The sequence below is a fragment of the Podarcis melisellensis genome (genome assembly GCF_964234715.1).
Source record: "Podarcis melisellensis genome assembly, chromosome: 14".
NCBI classification, from domain to species: domain Eukaryota; kingdom Metazoa; phylum Chordata; class Lepidosauria; order Squamata; family Lacertidae; genus Podarcis; species Podarcis melisellensis.
Genome location: NC_138546.1, coordinates 36,294,557 through 36,312,115, shown reverse-complemented (window position 1 = coordinate 36,312,115; position 17,559 = coordinate 36,294,557). Strand labels below are relative to the sequence as shown.

General features: G+C 44.6%; 1 protein-coding gene across 4 annotated transcripts in view; it reads right to left on the bottom strand.

Annotated features, from left to right (window-relative positions):
- ARNT2 (aryl hydrocarbon receptor nuclear translocator 2) overlaps positions 1-17,559 on the bottom strand; it is a 146,595-nt gene that overhangs the window by 65,171 nt on the left and 63,865 nt on the right. For all 4 annotated transcript variants that reach the window (XM_081888541.1, XM_081888542.1, XM_081888544.1 and 1 more), the window contains exon 6: positions 4,023-4,125. In XM_081888541.1, coding sequence (XP_081744667.1) covers positions 4,023-4,125 — 103 coding nt within the window. The remainder of the gene's footprint in view (positions 1-4,022; positions 4,126-17,559) is intronic.

Sequence of the window (17,559 nt, the reverse complement as noted above, 5' to 3'; positions counted from 1 at the left end):
GGCACTCACACCCATTCCATTTTACCGTATGTCTGTTTCAGCAGCGATATTGTAAAATCCAATTTTTGTAAGGTCGCAAATCTAAGCCATACTTTAACTTTTCACAGTCGGAATTTGGGGGGAAAGTGAGGCTTATATTCAGGCCAATATGGTATTTGCCGTCAGGAATATTTTGGGGTAGACGATTTTTAGGAAACCTAATCAGAAGAAGAAGAAGAGTTTGGATTTGGTATCCCGCTTTATCACTACCCTAAGGAGTCTCAAAGCGGCTAACATTCTCCTTTCCCTTACTCCTCCACAACAAACACTCTGTGAGGTGAGTGAGGCTGAGAGATTTCAGAGAAGTGTGACTGGCCCAAGGTCACCCAGCAGCTGCATGTGGAGGAGCGGGGAATCGAACCCGGTTCACCAGATTACGAGTCCACTGCTCTTAACCACTACACCACACTGGCTCAGATTGAGAACTGAAGCCTATTTTCCCTGAAACTGTCTGTCCCTTGACCTGTTTCCACCCAATACATTGGCTGCCTTCCAGATGTTCTGGACTACAGCTTCAGGCCCATTGCACTATACATTTAAAGAAGCATTGTACCACTTTAAATAACCATGGCTTCACCAAACCATCCTGGGATCTGTAGTGTGTTAAAAGTAATGAGAGTTGCTAGGAGACCCCCTTTGCGCTCACAGAGCTACAGTTCCCAGAGTGCTTTAACAATCAATCCCTCTTCCCAAGGAGCTCTGGGAATTGTAGCTCTGTGAGGCTATTAGCAACCTATAGTTAGGAAGCTATAGTTCCCAGGATTCTTTGTGGGCGAGCCATGACTTTTTAAATCAGTATAATAGCGCTTTGAATGTATAGCGCACATGGGGATCTCTATCAGGCCCAACCAGTTTTGTTTAGTTCAGAATAGTTCCTGGAGACACCAGGTTGCCCTAGATGTTCCAATTGTTCAAGTTAGGGAGGGGTAGGGAAACACACACCAAAAAACTGTAACTCATAAAAGAAAAAGGGTAAAATACAAACTGCACAATCAACAGCAGGTTGGTAAAGGAGTTCCTAGCCCACAATTCTTTTCTACTAGCCCATAATCATTATTTTTACAAGCCCTATGCCTGCACTAGTCATTCTGTGGTGAGCTGAATGAAAACAAAAGAATCTGCAAACGTTCTCCCTCTTGAGTGGTCACCTGGAAGGGATCGATTTTATCTCCAGGTGGCTGACTGTTTGGCAAGACTGACCAGTAAATATAACAACTCACAGAAGTTCATTTCCAATACAGTGGTACCTCGGGTTACGGACGCTTCAGGTTACGGACTCCGCTAACCCAGAAATAGTACCTCGGGTTAAGAACTTTGCTTCAGGGTGAGAACAGAAATCGCACTGTGGCAGCGTGGCAGTAGTGGGAGGCCCCATTAGCTAAAGTGGTACCTCAGGTTAAGAACAGTTTCAGGTTAAGAACGGACTTCCAGAACGAATTAAGTTCTTAACCTGAGGTACCACTGTACTTGGAGAGCGCACACTACAAGGATTTTCAACTAGAGCTGAATTGGAATTTATCTGAAGACATTTATTTCTGAGGAAATTTCCGAGATTTTTCTTTCTTCCTTTGACTTCTCCCCACCTCAGCCCCACAAAAGAATAAGGTGACTTTACAGAACTTCCTCTGAATACTTGTCACCTCTTCTTTCCCCTTTGTACTGTCCTAAACATCTTCCTAAACACCAGGAAGAACTTTCTGACAGTAAGAGCTGTTTGGTAATGGAACAGACTCCCATGAGGTGGCAGACTCTCCTTCCTTCGAGGTTTTAAAGGAGAGGTTGGATGGTCCTCTGTTATGTATGATCTAGCTGAGATTCCTACATTGCAGGGGGTTGGACTAGATGACCCTCGGGGTGCCTTCCAACTCTACAATTTTATGATTCTGGAAAGATACAAAATGGCTGCCAGCAGTTGTCATGGCAGGAAGAACCACCTCTCCCCATACAAGCCAACCCACATCCTGCACTTGTCATTCAAGGCCCTTTTCTATGTCCCCACTCCCCCAGAAGTTTGGAGGGTGACAACACAAGAACATCATTACATGTCTTTAGGCACCAGGAAAAACATTGCTTTTTACTCAAGCCTTTGGCCATTAAATAATCTATAGCCTGGGGCGGGGGGAGAGACTGTTGTTGTTATTATTATTTCATTATGCTGCCTAGTATTTTCCTCTGTGTGTTTTATATTATTGCACTCCCTAAATTATGTTCTTAATGTTGTACACCACCCTGAGATCGTTAGATAAAGGATGGTATAGAAATCTAAGAAATATTAAACGATGATGATGATGTTCAGCACCTCAAACTGAAAAAACAATGTATGAGGATAGAATGAGTAAAAGAATCCCAAATATATTCTGAGGCCAAAGAATGGCTAAATCATAACCCAAAAACCCATGGGATGTTTAATTACTGCAAATGCAATTTGACCGAGACAATAAAACATTTAACAGGCAGTCACCTAAAATGTTTGAAAATTTCAAAATGAAGATGTTCTCCAGATTTGCTCATCTGCTAAAATTAGTTGGTGATTAATTCCTCTTGCCTTTCAACATGCTTTTAAATAATAACATTGGTTTGTTGTGAAACACAAACACAGTCCCCATTTCCATTCCGTTGTGGAATGTTTGGGCCCTAAAGTGCTGGTTTCAATAGTCACACATTAGGGTGACACAAAGGCTCACATTCCAGTGGTTGATTTGAATCATTTTTTTTCCTCCTGAAGAAGTACAGGGGAAAATTAAGTTCTGGTAAACACGACTGTCGAAAGGATATGAGCTGTTGGTTCTTTTATTAATGGCAGAAAAATGCAAAATTCAGATTTATTGACATGGTAATGAAAGCAGGCACCAGAGAGTTCACTGAACAGCACATGCTACTCATGGCTTGGCAAAAATCCACCTTCTTAAAATGATGTGTTCGTTGCACATCAAAAGCAACGATTGAACCTCTTTTTCATGGCCTGCTGAACCACCAATATGGAGACTCATATTTGAACGGAAACTTGACTTATGATACTGAGCCAGGCCACTTATCCATCTAACTAAGCACTGGCTGTGCTGTCTGGTAGCGTCTCTGCAAGGGAGGAGCAGGAAGTGGTGAGGGGTTGCTGCTGCAAGGTAGGGACAAGGTCGGAGCAGTGATAGTGCAGCAGTGGAGCCAACCCAGAGTTTCCTCCAATGTCCCTGAATTTTCCTGACCTTGCCATGCCCTCTCACTAGTCCAGTTTGCAGCTCGGAGATGCGGGGAGCTGATCCTTTGACTTTCCACATGCCAAGCATGGAGATAAAATAGAACTCTTCCAGGTGACCACTCAAGAGGGAGAACATTTGCAGATTTGAAGGTCTATCGTGGGGCCATAGACCCCTAACTTTGCCAAGCATTCATGTTCTCCATATTTTACTGCACAGGCTGAATTCAAGGGAAGATACCTTTCAATGTATCTGGATGCTTTTCAGTGCCAAGGGTCTGCAGGAAAGTCTGTGGACTTTATCTGCTGTCCAATGAAACCCTATTAGAAGTTTATTTGTTTTTTTAGAGGAACAATTCATAGGAATCCTTGCTGGTCTAGGGAAATGCCCCTCCCCTCGCTTTCTACAGTGGACATCCACGGGCTTATGGGAATCCCATAGGAGGGAAATTGGGGTATTTGTTTTGCATGCATCCAAGTTCAGTCCCAGGGATCTCCAGTTAAAAACAGAGATGGGGAACCCTTTTCATCCCAACGGGTTCCTTCTGGGTACCACACACAATTGGTGGGCATAGCAAGAGGCAAAAGCTGGCAGAACAACAAATCTGAATTTTACCATTGCAAATTGGCAACGCCACTCAATTGAACTCGACCAAATCCTTGCAGTTTTTTTCATCAAGTCTATCCAAATATTTTGCAGCTAATCTCCACTGCAGGCTATTCCACCATATTGATGCTTCTGGAGGTACACAAAAAGCAATGAAGCACTGCATGTTTGAACAGAAGGGTATACCTCATTCTGCATATGAACGACCGCCTTGATCCCATGCACATTCTCATTGAAGATTGCTGGCCTTCTTTTTTCACTGTCCCAGTCTTCAAATCCAAAATCCTCCCTAAGAAGATAGAAGAGGAAGGGAGAAGGAGAAGAATGAGTCACAAGTCTACCATTTTCACTCACTCACCCATCAGCCCTTTTTCTGTACCTGTTAATCTGCTATGGAGCCTAAGTGTGTAGTGAAAGATTCTGGGGGCATATATCTCCCATACATACTAGCAGGAGATAGTAATAAAGGACTAAAGGAGATCGTAATAAAGGACTAAAATCAAAACAAGTGTGCATTTTGTAGAACTGTAATTAACCAATGAACATGGCTTCAACAAGACCATTATTCAAACCTTAATAATAAAAAAAGTATTTCAAATAAAGCAATATAACATTTTTTTAATTTTACGATCAAGTCACATACTGGAAAACTTAGGAAAAACCCCTCCCTTTCTGCTCCCAATGCTAGACAGTTATGAAAGTCGTAATTGCATCCATGTGATATTCTGGCATGGGACACCTTAATGAAGCATGCTACCCGCAGTCATATTTTTGACAATTACATCTTCACTTTGGAATGCATTTAGAAGATGCCTCAAAAGGTTGCTGCACGAGCCAGATCTTGCCCTGAAGTATACCCGTGCAACCCTGTGACCTAGTTTAGAGGTGTGACTCAGAAGACTATTTATGACAAGGGAAAAGATGACAGTGATCTCAAACAATCCGGTTTTTGGTTGTTACATTTCTTCACCCAGAGACGCAAAGGGCCAGTTCTCTCCCTGCAGCTGATGAAGGCAAGAGTCATTCAAATCAAATTCCTCAGGAATCCCTGAGGTATGAAGGTTAAACAACTGATAGATCTTTAGCTGAGTGCAGGATCCACTCTGACTCCCCCTGCCCCAACCTCACAATTTTACAGCTATCATTCATATCCCCAAAGGAGACTGCTAGGTTCAAATGGGGAATACACTCAACGGCACAATGTCCTGCTTTGGATAACATCTGATTTCTCAACATTTCGTTGTCTCCTGCATAGAGACATCTGGGAAGATGGCTTCATCAACTTCCTCATTATGCAAGCAGGACGTCAGGACTGGACTGTGGGCAGCTTTTTGGTGTGAGCCAAGGAGCCCATGCAAGCAGTCACTAAAAGCAAATTAGAACCAGAGGACAAGCCAGAAGTTAAGATCCAAAAGAAACCCCATAATATAGGGTCAAACCATAGTTCAGAAAAACGTTCCTCAAGAAAAGGTCAACTGTCTCTTCTCCTTGACCATCAACTCTTAGACAACACACTCAGCCAGTCATGGATTAACATCCTAATCATTTTAGATTTCAGCCTCCCTCAACCTGCCATGATATGGGCTTCACTCCCACTGCATACAGAAGGATGCAGGAAACCGCATCAGTCAAGTGAGCGTGTTCTGCCTGGACACTGAGGTCCAGCGCTAAGGGCCTTCTGGTGGTTTCCTCACTGCGAGAAGCCAAGTTACAGGGAAGCAGGCAGAGGGCCTTCTCGGTAGTGGCGCCCGCCCTGTGGAACACCCTCCCACCAGATGTCAAAGAGAAAAATAACTACCAAACTTTTAGAAGACATCTGAAGGCGGCTTTGTTTAGGGAAGCTTTTAATGTTTAATAGGTTGTTGTATTTTAGTGTTTTGTTGGAAGCCGCCCAGAGTGGCTGGGGAAACCCAGCCAGATGGGCGGGATATAAATAATAAATTATTATTATTATTATTATTATTATTATTATTATTATTATTATTATTATTATTATTATCATCATCATCTCAAAAAGTATGAGCTTCTCCCCAACTACTGAATCACATATTTGTACCACAGTGCTCTCTCCTCCCCTACTAATTCCCCTCCCCACTCAATTCCATCTGTTTTCTCATCTCCCATTTTTAATTTCCAAGTCCTTTTCACTGGTGCATAGTGAACTGCAAATCAAGAACAAATAACAGCACAGCTGTGTTCCACATGAGAGACTGAGCACAGGGAGGCAGTAAACTTTGTTCTGATTACGATTCTGTCAAATGACCACAAAGCATTCATCTTTCTTGTGGGCTTCTACATCTGAAGCGCTACTTGCAACGGATGCAAATCCTAAGACCTCACATGAGCAGCATTGGTGCAAAATATGTATTAAAATCTGGTCATAATGCATCAAGGAAATATCAGTAAGGAAACAATGCAAAATGTAAATACAGATTCATCTGATTTGATACCGTTACTTAAAGTGCTGAGTTCGCTCAGGGGCAGGAATTGCCTTAAAACTGGGGGGTGGGTGGAGATTCTCCTATTAATATGAAACTGTTGAAATCACAGTTCCTAAAAAAATACACGAACCAAAGCACAGCTAATATGTGAATTTTGCACTTCCCTGAAAGTTGTGGTGCTGTTCTAAAAACCAATTAACGTGGACAAAAATGCAGCATATGTTAGTGGAAAGCGTGCATAAAAATCCGCTATAACTGAAAAATAACACACTAAAAATGCATTAATTCTGGAAATTTGCTGGTAAAAATGTACATATTATGCAAAATTGAATACAAAAATGTGTACACCAGGAGAACGTTGCACTAAAATGTTGATGAATTTTCACGAGTGCTTGTTGTTTTTAAATTGCCAACTGATGTGGAAATGTAGAGTACAGTGGTACCTCTGGATGCGAACGGGATCCGTTCTGGAGCCCCGTTCACATCCTGAGTAGAACGCAACCCGCATCTGTGCGTCACGATTCGCCGCTTCTGCGCATGCGCGTGACATCATTTTGAGCGCCTGCGCATGCGCAAGTGGCGAAACCTGGAAGTAACACGTTCCATTACTTCCGGGTTGCCATGGAGTGTAACCTGAAAAGGTTCAACCTGAAGCATATTTTGGGACTACAACTCCCACAAGCACCAGTCAGCATGGCTATGATGCCTGGGGGTGATGGGAATCATAGTCCAAAACATCTACAGGGCAGGTTGCTGAAGGTTGCCTTTACAGTGTTTCTCAAGAAGGGCCTCCTAAAGGTAAAGGACCCCTGGACGGTTAAGTCCAGTCAAAGGCAACTATGGGGGGCCGGACTCATCTCGCCTTCAGGCCGAGGGAGCTGGCGTTTGTCCATAGACAGCTTTCCAGGTCATCTGGCCAGCAAGACTAAACCGCTTCTGGCACAATGGGACACTGTGACAGAAACCAGAGCGCACGGAAACACCATTTACCTTCCCGCCAGAGTGGTACCTATTTATCTACTTGCACTGGCATGCTTTCGAACTGCTAGGTTGGCAGGAGGTGGGACAGAGCAATGGGAGCTCATCCCATCGTGGGGATCTGAACTACCAACCTTCCAATCGGCAAGCCCAAGAGGCTCGGTGGTTTAGACCACAGTGCCACCTGCGTCCCTCCTAGCAGCTATGCTACAGTGTAAAAACAAAGACTCCTCTAAGGGTGAAGTCATTGTTACTCTGGTCCACTTCAAAAATACAGAGTACCGCATTTTTCGCTCTATAAGACGCACCAGACCATAAGATGCACCTAGTTTTTGGAGGAGGAAAACAATAAAAAAAAAATATTCTGAATCCCAGAAGTCAGAACAGCAAGAGGGATCGCTGTGCAGTGAAAGCAGCGATCCCTCTTGCTGTTCTGGCTTCTGGGATAGCTGCGCAGCCTGCATTCGCTCCATAATATGCACACACATTTCCCCTTACTTTTTAGAAGGGAAAAAGTGTGTCTTATACAGCAAAAAATACAGTAATCTTGCTTTTACAAGCAGTTCAGACCTTTTGCTCAGTACTGTCTATCTGGAATGTCAGCGGCTCTCCAGCACAGACAGGTCATTCCACGACCTGCTACCCAATCCACATAACTGGAGATGCCAGGGGGGTTGGTGGGTGGAACTATTTGCCATCTAGGTGATCAAATGAATTGTCCATCACCTATCAGGAAGTATGAGAAAACACCAATTTAACCGCCTACCGTACGGTCCACTCAAGTGAACAATGTAGCAGCAAGAAAGGGACATACAGAACCTGTCTTATCAGCTCCTGGGAGCAGGGATTTCCCCTCCCTCCAACGTTGTTCCGCTCACACAAACAGATAATTTGCATGAATGGCTAAACGCTTGTATCAGCAGTTAAATGCTCGTAGTCGACCAACAAATAGGCAAATCCAAACATGAGAAATTTGGATTTTAATTGACACATGTCGGCTGGCAGCTTCTGCCACGACGATTTCCTAGGGCCTTAAACGTTTTCCCTGGATGGAAGGATTGCTGGGTCCATTTCCTGGTTTGGTACCTAGTCCAGCATGACAGCACTCGTTCCAGCATCGCAAGAGAGGCCCATAATCAACGCAGCAGCTGCACAGCCCAAATTATATTGCTCCTTGCATCATAGACAAACAGATGGCTAATAAAGAAAAATAAAATACTGTCTCAATTTAGGTCTAATTTATAACAGTGAAAATTGCTTTCGATAGCCCAGGACTGACATGCAGCCTGATATGAAATCAGCAATTAACCAGCTGTCCTCCCCGCACCCCCACAGTGCTACCGTATGACAATGGCTGCCAAGGTGCAAGCAATATAGCCTGGACTCGATGCCCCTAAAGTGCTTAACGTGGCCTGTAATTGCTTTTTAGGCTTCCAAGAATCCAGTTGTGATTCTGAAGTGTCTAGCCCTCAGGGGGTTGGGGTGGGCAGATAAAGCTGCTAAAAGGAAAATGCAGCCCAGTAAACTATTTGTGTGTTTGCATCAGTCGACTGCAACACTCGCATCAATCCAACATCATCCACAGGAGCATCTGCCCTCCGTGTAATAAATATAATACTGCTGCTGCAATAATTTATATATCCATCTGGTGTTCAATGTATTTTACATCCACTACCTCAGTTACAACGACCCTGTGAGGCAGCTTAATGTTCCCCTCGTGTTGCAGATGGCACGAGGCCAAACTGGTAAAACAAAATGGAAGCCGCATGTTCTGCTTCCCAGTCTAATTTTGCAGAGTTTAGTCACAGTGCCTGGTTTTTTTCCTGTGTCCACTTCACATTGCTGGCTGCAACTGAAGAGCAGGAGGCAGGGGAGAAATAGATCCAGCCTATGGGCCAGATCCCTCAATCCCCCCACTCTTCGTGGTGGCCAACTCTGACAAGTGGCCGAAACCACTGGCCTGTCAATCACCTGACATCACAACCAAGTCAGGCGGTTAACACTTGTCAGCGTTCACAGAGGATTTCTGTAACGGCTGCTTTGCTGATGGGCAGTGACAGAGGCCGCCTTTTAAGAACTGTGCTGTGAAAAACACATTAATAAGATGCGGGAGGTCACTTCCGCCGATTGCTCACCTGTCTGGCCGCCACTGCCAATCGCTTGCCACAGCCACTGCCAATAGCACACCTTGCCACAGCCACCAATTGTCTGTCCGCTCGCTGCCACCAACAGCCCACCCACCTACTTGCCACAGTTGCCAATCACCTGCCTGCACTGCCATAGCTGCCAATCGCCTGCCCAATTGCCACAGCCAATCAATCACCCGCCCAATCGCCACTGCCAATCTCCTGCTTGCTGCTGCCATTAATGACATATCCCCCCTCTGCATTCACTATCTGTGTATAAGGCAACACCCAATTTTTGCCTAATATTTTTTAGCAAAAAGCATTGTCTTATACAAGGAAAAATATGTTATGAATATGATTTTCTATGGTGATATGAATTACAGTTTGTTGTTCTTCCAGTGTCCCTGAGGAAAGTTTCGAATGAAACACATTGGCTAATTTACCATTTTATTAAAATTCCCTACATTTCCCAGCATCCCTTTGATACTTTTTCTCCCCTTTCCCCACCTTATTTCCTCCCCCCACTTAACAGCTAAGTTCGACCTGAGGGATATGGTGGCTCCTTGTTTATGGAATTCTCTCTGTAGGGATGCATGTCTGGTGCCATTACTATCTGTTCTTAGGTGCCAGGCAAAAAAATGGTCTTATTTACCCTAGTCTTTGTATCTTAATCTTCTCCTTATCATTTACTGCAGTGGAGCTGGACCTGATTTTTTAAAAATATATTACTTGTGTATTTTAGGTTGTTTTACACTTATTTTTAATGTTCATTTTTGTAAGCTGCTCTGAGTTTCCTGTTTTAAAAAGCAACTAATAAATGTAATAAATAATAATAATAGTGGTTCTTTGCCTTACACAGCCTAGTGAATTCATGGATAGAACAAGACCTGAAGCCAGGGATTCCAAAATTGCAGGTCACCTGTCAAACGCTCTCCATTTGGCTCCTCGGAATATCCGAAGAACATATATAAAAGAACACCCAATATATTCCAATGTTCTTTTTATCGCTTTGCAACACTTGAGATGGAGTCCATCCATCAAGAGCTGGGCTGCCCTCTTAATAGTGGGGGATTCTTCCCAATCTGGCTCCATCCCATCTTGACACAACAGAAGCACACGTTAAACACAGCCATGTTGAAGTTTATAGGCTGATAATAAAATGCAGCCCAGGTTTTATTGCCTAGGTTTCCATTCTCTTCTACAACCCCCACTGGGCAGCTAAATCTAGCTCCTTTTCAAAGTCACCCTTCTCTCTAGAATTCCTAGATTCTATGACACTTCTTCCGAGCACCAAAAGATAAAAGAAGAAAAAACAGGAAGGAATGTAGAGCACATCTACAACAAGCCAGCTTTCATCAGATCCTCTAAAATAGCACATTGTAATTCCCTGCTTCCCAAGGGGAAAAAAAAAAAATTGATTCCCAATTTGGGGGAAGGGCTGCACTTCAGTGGTAGAGCGCAGGCTTTGCATACACAAGTTCCCAGGTTTAATCCCCAGGTAGGGACACGGGTGGCGCTGTGGGTTAAACCACAGAGCCTAGGACTTGCCGATCAGAAGGTCGGCGGATCGAATCCCCGCGACGGGGTGAGCTCCCATTGCTCGGTCCCAGCTCCTGCCAACGTAGCAGTTCGAAAGCACATCAAAGTGCAAGTAGATAAATAGGTACCGCTCTGGCAGGAAGGTAAATGGCGTTTCCATGCGCTGCTCTGTTTCGCTTAGTCATGCTGGCCACAAGACCTGGAAGCTGTACACCAGCTCCCTTGGCCAATAAAGTGAGATGAGCGCCGCAACCCCAGAGTCGGCCACGACTGGACCTAATGGTCAGGGGTCCCTTTACCTTTACCTAGGGCTGGGAAAGATCCTTGTGGAAGACCTTGGAGAGTTGCTGCCAGTCAGTGTAGAGAGTGAGATGGACCAATCTGACTTGGGATAGAGTACTTCCTGTGTGCATTGCAAGTAGTAGAACTGCTGAAAAACTGTGCATACCTCAAGCTTTAAAATAAAGATTCTGTATCAAAGCAATCCAAATTTTGCAAACTAAGAAACTGTATAGTTTTATCACCTCTTCCAGATTCACCCCCACCCCCAAGATTTTATGAAACTATTTTGCACGATGTGTTCTGCTGTTAGTAACACAAGCCTCTGCAAGACACACACTTCTTGTTCCCAGCCACTGCAGAACTTACCCAGCCATCTCTCTGCCTTTACAAATTCTCACACACTTTCAAGCATGTCTTTGTTGCCACTAGGGATAGAAAACTGCTTTTCAAAATAAAGAAAGTAGCAGGGGGAGTCTTTGGTCTTTCAAATTTCAGTGGCGCCAGGTACAAGGCCAAAATTCAGCACCCCACCCCCCAACCTCTCACCTTCCACTCTGCTCAATTCACTACAGTATATACTTTTTGTTTTATAAATAAAGCAAATAAGCTTGCAGGAAACCTTTCGTTTCACAAACAGCCACTTCTTCCTTAAATTCTCCACCTTGCCACATGCAAGCCAGGGACACATAGAATCGTGGAATTGGAAAGGAACGCAAGTTCAGTGGTGGCCAAACTTGGCCCTCTAGCTGTTTTGGGACTACAACTCCCATCAGCCTTAGCTAACAGGATCAGTGGTCAGGGATGATGGGAACTGTGGTCCCAAAATAGCTGGAGGGCCAAGTTTGGCCATCACTGATCTAGTCTAACCCCCTGCAATGCAGGGATCTTTTGCCCTACGTGAGACTTGAACCCACGACCCTGGGGATTAAGAGTCTAAGTGTTCTACCAACGCGGCTACACCTGCTGCGATGGAACTGATAGCATAACACTTAATTATGTTTGGCTATTACAATTCTGCAATGACAAACCTAGACAGCATCTTAAAAAGTAGAGACATCACCTTGCCAGCAAAAGGTCCATATAGTTAAAGCTATGGTTTTCCCAGTAGTGATGTATGGAAGTGAGAGCTGGACCATAAAGAAGGCTGATCGCCAAAGAATTGATGCTTTTGAATTATGGTGCTGGAGGAGACACTTGAGAGTCCCATGAACTGAAAGATCAAACCTCTCCATTCTGAAGGAAATCAGCCCTGAGTGCTCACTGGAAGGACAGATCCTAAAGCTGAGGCTCCAATACTTTGGCCACCTCATGAGAAGAGAAGGCTCCCTGGAAAAGACCCTGATGTTGAGAAAGATGGAGGGCACAAGGAGAAGGGGATGACAGAGGACGAGATGGTTGGACAGTGTTCTCAAAGCTATCAGCATGAGTTTGACCAAAATGCGGGAGGCAGTGGAAGACAGGAGTGCCTGGCGTGCTCTAGTCCATGGGGTCACGAAGAGTCGGACACGACTAAACGACTAAACAACAACAACAACAAATTTAGGAGTGGGGAACCTATCGTCCTCCACTTGTTGTTAAGACAATTTCAATTCTGGTCAAAAGCCCAGACATACAGCCAAACCATGGTTTAGCTAGCCCTAGAGAGCATACAGAAGCATTCCACCAGGAGGTGGAGAACTGCCTTAACCATGGTTTGCCGGTCGCAGACATTAACACTTTGCCTCCATCAGCACAAATAGCTTTTGGCAAACCACCTTCAAGCCATGGTTTCCTAGCCTAGTTTTCAGCCAACCTTTAGCAACAACAGAGGAAAACCAACCAGGGTTATACAGGATTTCTGTAAAACAGTCCTTAATCTGTGTAGAAAAATCACCCCACCTTCTGCAGCAGAACTCAGTGTCCTTGTACCTAACTACAAAGAAAGAAAAGGAAGCTCAATCTCCCATCAATTATCCTGACGCATCTCAACCCTTGCACCCTCCTGATCTTCTGCCTTCCAGCTTTCCCTTCAGTTGATATAAGAAGACTGACAAATTAGTTTGGTTTGGACAAGATAACAAAAGATGGCTTTGTACTCCAAGAAAAATACTCCACAGGCTGCTCTGAAAAGACAAACAGAAAACAGGAATGAAAGCTACCAGAAGAATCTTGGTAGGATCCAAAAACATCTTTCTCTTGGTGCAAGAAGAAAAGGTGGGGAAGTGGGAGAGGGGAACCCCCAAGACGGAGATGTAGCAAAACAAGAGGAAATGGTCAAAAACAGGAGCAAAATGTTCAGCAACAAACGTTATCTGATGTGGTTCCAATTAGAAGTGGACCTCTGGTTCAAAGGCTGGCTGGACCAAAGTACTAATTGACATCTGTGCTTCTAAGAAGCATTCTAGCAACCTTCAAAAACACGTCTTGTTCTTAGTCCCTTGGACAACGTCTAGCAGGGCAGGAAAACAGGGAGCTTCCAAAGCAGAGGTGAAGAAACTTTTTCCGCCTGAGGGTCACATTCTCTTTTGGACCACCTTCCGGAGGATACATCCATTCATCAACCAGAATCAGCAACATGGTATCCTCTAGATGTTGGAGGACTCCCATCAGTCTCACCCAGAATGGTTGAGGGATGATGGAGGGAAACATATCTGGAGGTCACCATGTTGGCTATACCTGACCTAATCTCAAGGGGCAGATACGTAGTTCCACAAACAGGCTACTTTGGTGATAGTGGTGGTGATGTGAGGTTAATCTGCATCCTACTTATTTATTACTGTATGCAAATCTGAATGTCTTGTCTCTAATTTGATCGTTTATAAGCTTCTCTACAATCATGAGCACCCCAAAAGATCATCCCAAAATGACTTTAGTTTTGAAGTAGATTAAAGCAGTTGCATGAGAAGAAAATGTAGAGATTTACACTTGCCTAGAGAAAAACGGGGGGTGCTGTGGTCTAAACCAAAGAGCCTAGGGCTTGCCGATCAGAAGGTCGGTGGTTCAAATCCCCGCGACAGGGTGAGCTCCCGTTGCTCAGTCCCTGCTCCTGCCAACCTAGCAGTTCGAAAGCTCATAAAAGTACAAGTAGATAAATAGGTACCGCTCTGGCAGGAAGGTAAACGGCGTTTCTGTGCGCTGCTCTGGTTGTCCGCAACTGGAACTAACCATTGTCAGAGTTGTCCGCAACTGGACCTAACCATCAGGAGTACCTTTACCTAGAGAAAAAGAGGAGGAATTCCCAAACTCTTCCAAGCTCATCCGGAAGAAAGGATGGGAATGTATTGTATCCTTTTCTTGTAGCAAATAGAAAAGGTTGCAGTGTGTGTGTGGTTCTTGGCAGTTTGCATTTCTTAGTACAGAAAGTATTACTCTGATGTGTAGTGATCTTTCCTATTCTACTTAATTCAAGAGTGTTCTAGGTGGTTTCTTTCTATGTGAAAGAAACAGGCAGAAGGCTTCTGATGTTTGGGTTGTTCTTTCTGGGAAGCTGAGTACAGCTGGTTTAAGCTGGTTCTGCTATCCTTTCTGTCAAGGTCATGCTGACTATAATAGTCAGGCCAGAAGGAGCCCGATTTCTCACTTTCTCCTTCTATCTCTTTGTTCTAGTGCTCTGTTCTGTGTGCTGTAGTGATAAGGTTTAGTCTTATTATATGTTCTTGTAAGTTTAGGTTACATCTGCTGCAACTGAATTTCTTATGGACTGTGCCAATCCTGAATCTATTGGATTTGTGACCATTTATGCTCATTTGCCTTCTCTCAACACTTTCTCTGGTTTGCAAATGGCCGGTAGCCCCTGCAGTATAGTCTGACCCTTACACATAACTGTAACATGGGCAGGTGCGAAGACACACCTGTCCACACAAACATCCAATGGGGAGCTGGAGGCTCCAACATTTGCTCCTCCAATATAAGAGCTGACACTATGGAACTTTATTTTACCTGCCCCATATCAGCCCTGCCAATGGACCAAGTCTTCTGTATGAACCAAAACATCCTCTGTCTCGTAGTCCTCTGTCCCTCCTTCTCAGTGCATCCAAAACAAGGCAAACCGTAGCCAACCACCATGGGACCCAACAATACACCACCAAACCAATTCTCGGCGGAACTGTTTGGCCCTCCATGTGTTCTGGTGTTATTTGCAGTGACCTCACTGGATTGCAAAGGAAAGAATGAGGCTGGGTGTGTGTGTGATTGGACATTGTATAACTTTTACTGGCATGGTTTTCCCACTGCTCCAAGGAAGCATGGATCCTTATCAAGGGCAATAAAAGCAAAATGAAACATGACTGAAATGTAGCATAGTTCAGGGATATTTATAGCTATTGCTGGCAGCCACTACAGCTGAGCTGGAGCAAGGGAATTGTAAAGGAGCTTTTTATGTCAGGCTTTCCCCCACCTCTCCCTCAAGGATGCCCGTTCCAATGTTTTCTTCATCTTGCTCTGAAGGCTAAAGGGACTTTCCAAGTACATATGCCTTTTGACAAATGGACCAAGGTTGTGTCATTCCTCTAAGCATTTAGAGCAAGCAAGCATAATTCCTATGAAATTATGGAATAAACCATGGAACGTGATCCCACAGGAGGCAGTGGTCAGAGGATTAGACACATTCATTGAGGATAAAGCCATCAATGGCTGATAGCCATTGATGGCTATGCTCTGCCTCCATGGCCAGAGGCAGCAATGCTTCTGAATACCAGTTGCTGGAAACTGCAGGTGAAGAGAGTGCTTTTGTTCTTGAATCCTGCTGGCTAGTTCCCATTGAGGCATCTGGTTGGCCACTGTGAGAACAGGATGCTGGACTAGATGGGCCATTGGTCTGATGCACCAGTCTCTTCTTACATTCTTAAATTAGAAGAACGCTATGGGTGCCTTGGGACGCGGGTGGCGCTGTGGGTTAAACCACAGAGCCTAGGGCTTGCCGATCAGAAGGTCGGCGGTTCGAATCCCCGCGACGGGGTGAGCTCCTGTTGCTCGGTCCCTGCTCCTGCCAACCTAGCAGTTCGAAAGCATGTCAAAGTGCAAGTAGATAAATAGGTACCTCTCTGGCGGGAAGGTAAATGGTGTTTCCGTGCGCTGCTCTGGTTCGCCAGAAGCGGCTTAGTCATGCTGGCCACATGACCCGGAAACTGTACGCCGGCTCCCTCGGCCAAGAAAGCGAGATGAGCGCCGCAACCCCAGAGTCGGGCACGACTGGACCTAATGGTCAGGGGTCCCTTTACCTTTACCTGCCCAATGGCCTTTGGGGTCTTGCAATAGATTTTTTTCCAGAAAAATACCTTCTCCTATCTTGTTTATACCGTCTCCTATCACACCCAAAAAGATACACAGTGCTGGAAAGAAGCTAAGCTCAGAATTCATATCCTGTGTTTAAATGCCGTTGGGTCGGGGAAGAGAGATTTGCATCAGGGCTCAATAATGCATCACAGATTTGGGACTTAATCTAGAATAGGCATGGGGAACTTTTGGCCCTCCAGATGTTGCTGAACTACAATTCTCATTATTTCTGGCCACTGGGCATGCCTGCTGGGGCTGATAGGAGTTGCAGGTCCTCAACATTTGGAGGATGAAAAGGTTCCTCACACTTGGCTTGGAACATAGTTGTTCCTACCTTCACGGTACCATTTCTCCATGATTTGTTAAATAGACCCCCTGTGAGTTTCAGAAGGCTCTTAAGTGTCTACTATGTGCACAAAGGCCTTGTTCCATGAGAACCTCAATCAAAGCTTGGGGGAAATGGGAAGCCCTCGGGTAATTTAATTATAGATGGACAAGTTTGAAGCTGAGCTCTAATCAAAGCTATAGGAGCTTAAATAGGATAACGGTTAGGATACTGGATTCCTCAAGCTGACCTGTTTGTTGAGTATTTGGTCTGTTTTGCTTGCTCAGAGTTTACAGTGGTCAGATTATGCCCAGTCTTTCCTGACCATTTGTCCTGATTTATTTTCAGGGATTGTCTATGACAAGCATTCTACCCCCTTTGCTTGTGTTGTGTGTATACTTCTTTCCATTAAGTCAATTGTTCACCCCACACTTTTCAATACCATTCCCCATCACTTCTCCAACTGCAATAGATCTATTTAGTTTTTGCTTTTGAAGTGGATTGGCTGTGCTAGGGTGACAGAGCGCTTTAATCCACTTTATTTGTGTGAACCCAAAGTTCTAGCTTGCACTGGAATCCCTCCCGCAAAAGCGTGACAGTCTGGAGGCACCCACTCTAAACACACATTCCTGCCTAGGAGGAACAAAATCTAGCAGCGCTGAGCTACAAAACACTTTTCAGGCTGGAACAAGGGCAACTGGCCAGCGTATACGGAAACTGTTACTTTTTTATATATCTTTTTAATTATTAACTATGCCAGAAAGCTCATAGAGGCTCAT